The 4,047-nt window shown below is 48.2% G+C and overlaps 1 protein-coding gene across 1 annotated transcript; it reads left to right on the top strand.

Moving 5' to 3' along the window:
• Positions 1 to 951: 951 nt before the first annotated feature.
• Positions 952 to 2,058, top strand: LOC138504823 (beta-1,3-galactosyl-O-glycosyl-glycoprotein beta-1,6-N-acetylglucosaminyltransferase 3-like). The gene has a single exon (XM_069625274.1). It carries the CDS (start codon positions 1,099 to 1,101, stop codon positions 2,056 to 2,058), a length of 960 nt encoding a protein of 319 aa, XP_069481375.1. The 5' UTR covers positions 952 to 1,098.
• Positions 2,059 to 4,047: the final 1,989 nt, after the last annotated feature.

Below are 4,047 nucleotides of genomic sequence, written 5' to 3'. Positions count from 1 at the left end.
AAGACATCACTAGCACTCCGTAAAGGCCGTGGAAGTACGTGGCCTGCAGTACTCCAGCCTGCACCCAGTGCTGCCTGCAGACACCCAAGACACCACTAGCACTCCATAAAGGCTGCGGAAGTGGCCTGCAGTGCTCCAGCCTGCACCCACTGCTGGCCGCAGACACCCAAGACACCACTAGTACTCCGTAAAGGAAGTGGCATGCAGTGCTCCAGCCTGCACCCAGTGATGCCTACAGACACCTAAGACATCGCTACCACTCCTTAAAGGCCGTGGAAGTGGCCTGCAGTACTCAAGCCTGCACCCAGTGCTGGCCGCAGACACCCAAGACCACATTAGCACTCCATAAAGGCCGTGGAAGTGGCCTGCAGTACGCCAGCCTGCGCCCAGTGCTGGCTGCAGACACCTAAGACATCACTAGCACTCTGTAAAGGCCGTGGAAGTAAGTGGCCTGCAGTGCTCCAGCCTGCACCCACTGCTGCCTAGAGACACCCAAGACACCACTAGCACTCCGTAAAGGCCGTGGAAGTGGCCTGCAGTGCTCCAGCCTGCACCCACTGCTGCCTAGAGACACCCAAGACACCACTAGCACTCCGTAAAGGCTGTGGAAGTAAGTGGCCTGCAGTGCTCCAGCCTGCACCCAATGCTGCCTAGAGATTGAAGAGACTTACTTATATTACACCAGGTAAGGAGAAACCAGTGCTCCCAGTCTTGAGCCTGTGTTATCTGGAGGATCCATCAGGGCCAGGTCACTTTGGATCTTTTCTTTGCCCGTCTTGTCCCATTTCCTTTTTTTTCTCGCTGTAATGTTTTTTTTCTGGAGAAAGGGGAGCAAACTGCAGCAGATTGCGAGCTGGCTGACCTGCGCACTGATGCCAAGAGCCCAAACAGTGCTGCCTAAAGGGACCGTCTCCACACCTACATCTCTCACCCACAGGTGGCACCAACTGCTCCTGCATCCTCAGGGGCGGCATCGAAGCCCTGCAGCAGGCTGCCCTGCAGAGGCTGGAAGTGGCCCACAAGCATCAGCCAATCACAGAGGGATTCTATCTAAATCAGACTCTGGACTGCAACAGCTACAGGGCAAGCAGGCGATTTATGCCAGTGGCGCTGAGCCTTGAGGAGGAGGCCTTCCCCATAGCCTATTCCATGGTCATACATAACAACATTGAGGTGTTTGCGCGGCTGCTGAAATCCCTCTATGCTCCACAGAACATCTGCTGCTTGCATGTGGACGCTAAGGCTCCCAAACCTTTACTGCAGGCGGTCCAAGCCATCACAAACTGCTTCCCCAACGTCTTTGTGGCATCCAAACTGGAGAAGGTGATCTATGCCTCCTGGTCCAGGGTCCAAGCATACCTTAATTGCATGGAGAACCTTCTGAAGAGTCCTGTACCCTGGAGGTACTTAATCAACACCTGCGGCACTGACTTCCCCATTAAGACCAATGGTGAGATGGTGCGTGCCCTACGCGTGCTGAATGGACGCAACAGCTTGGAATCTGAGCGGACATCAGAATACAGGAAGAAGCGGTGGCAGCTGCAGCACAAGGTGGAGAACTCTAATATCGTCCAAACCGGCGTGGCAAAGGCACCTCCACCCATCAGCATCCCTATGTTCTCTGGCAGTGCCTACATTGTGGTTTCTCGGGAATTTGTGAGAGCGGTCTTTGAGGAGCCTGTGGTCAGAAAGCTGGTAGAGTGGGAGCAAGACACTTACAGTCCAGACGAGCACCTCAGGGCCACCCTACACCGCATGCCTGAGGTGCCTGGCTCCATACCTCACAACGACAAATATGAGCTCACAGACATTAACGTCCTAGCTCGCCTGGTGAAGTGGCACTACATGGAAGGGGATGTCACTAAGGGGGCGTCCTACCCACCCTGCACCGGCGTCTACCCGCGATCTGTCTGCATCTACGGGGCCGGGGACTTGCACTGGATGCTCCAGCATCATCACCTCCTGGCCAACAAGTTTGAGCCCTCAGTGGACGACACAGCGATCCAGTGCCTAGAAGAATATCTTAGACACAAGTCGCTGTATGAGGAGGAACTCTGAGGAGACCCTTGCCGAGGTGCTTGGAAGGCAGAGGCAGCATGGGCCACCGATGACCAAAGACTTTGCCCCGCCATTCCGTGAATTTTGTCCCTCATGGAAACAATGTGAATGACCAGTGTAGATCCTGGTCACACGCCGCTCTTATCAGGTGGTCCTGGTCTGGTAACTTCATATTGAGAAGGGCATTGGGCTCAAAGTGGTGAGAGGAGGGGTGCATTCATTGGGGTGTGAAGGAAGAAGCAGTGATGAAGGAGGAGAGTAGTTCTGATGAAGTAAGTTCTGATGAAGTAAGTAGTGTATAGAGGTAAGGAGTGAAGTACGAAGTAGGAGTGAATGAGTGTTGAGAAGGCAGATCTTTCAGCGTTTTTGCGCAGATTGTGGCACTTGAATGGCTATAATCGCATTGGTGTTATTCATGTGTTACACTTTCCTGCTTTTGCTAAATCACTGAGATGAAAACCTCAACTATGCAAGGATAGGCTTTTTAATGTATTTATTGAACAGCCCAACTTCGAAATGACTACTGCAGACGTCTGCAATTCCGGTCCTGGAAAGCCCCAAAGGGCACACCAGGTTTTTAGGAAAGCCTTTGCCTATGTAAATAACTCTCATTTAGATTCACTGTATTCAAATGCACTTTGTGAGGTTATCCAGAAAAACCTGATTTGGCTCTTGAGAGGTAGACTTGGAGAGTGCGGGACTGCATTATTGACACAGTACCAGAGCACTGCCTAGTGAAATAATAGTAATTTAATTTAGCACTTTGATCCAAAGCACCTTACATAGTGCATATTTACATACATTATTATTACACAGTCGAAATTGCTAATCACTTTATCGACCTCAGAATGATGAAAGGCTGAGTTGACAGTACCAGGATTTGAACCTGCGACCTGCAAATCAAACACAGATCACAACAACAATCGCTTAACCCACTGAGCCATCCTACCGGCTATGAAAAGAAGCTTGCACCCATTTGAAAGTCACCATGTTTGATGCTTCTTGCAGATGCACGCAGGAGAGCATTGGGCATCTTTCTGGATCAGGAAATAAAGTCCAGCATCCTTGGAAAAGTCCTCAAGGCTGTGGAAGGAGCAGCAACAAGTAACTCATGGGCCTTGCAACTACATACAAAAACATCAAGGGCTACCATGTTTAGGTTCCTAATGGGTATTCCCACATATATTGTCTTGCATGTATTTATTTTGTGCTATGGAGTTCAAATCCCAGTTCTAAATATGTGACAGCCTCACCACCATCACACCAGTGCACTTTTTGGGATACAATAAAGAGTGAACTTATACAAATGGTCATTTTCAATATGAGCAAAGGGTGCTTTTGTGTTCTTTAAGGTTTTCAAAGTATTGGATGAAGATTACTTGTTATCATATTTTATATATGAGATCTCATTTTTGAAGTCCCTGTAAAACAGCGTTGGGGACCTGTTATTGATATTGATATTTTATTTGTATGGCGCTCATACACAAGTATTTCAGAGCCCGACAAGGAAAGGGAGTGGAACAAGGCAGAACAAAAACAACGATCCTACTAGGCCCAGTGGCATTGAGAATGCGCAAGTGCAGGGGAAAGGGAGGGAGGAAGTGCAGGGGGGAAGGGAGAAGTGGAAAATGCTGAGCATAGGAATAAACAACACGTGGTAGTGCAGCCAGCAAGCACATACAAAGGGAGTCTGATAAGTGCAGAAAAAAAGGGGGACTTAACAAAGTTTTTTCATTGAATTTCATAGGTTTTTATTAGTGCAACCTAACCATAACGTCCCTTTAACAACGTTTTTTCAGTGAATTTCTTTTTTTTAGTATCGTTTATTACAAGCCTTTCAAAGATATTTACATCCTCACAGTTTACTCAACATAGAATTAAATTTCCATTCAACAAGTTGTCACATTTTTACTCATTAGTTTCCAGCCCCTTTACCTAAACAAGTTCATTTTTACAGTTATTTAATTTCACATCCAGAATGTCTATAAA

This window comes from Ambystoma mexicanum, chromosome 11 (assembly GCF_040938575.1).
Source record: "Ambystoma mexicanum isolate Mex_15411 chromosome 11, UKY_AmexF1_1, whole genome shotgun sequence".
NCBI lineage: Eukaryota > Metazoa > Chordata > Amphibia > Caudata > Ambystomatidae > Ambystoma > Ambystoma mexicanum.
Note: the sequence above shows the minus strand (reverse complement) of the source record. Positions and strands in the feature narration are given on the sequence as shown.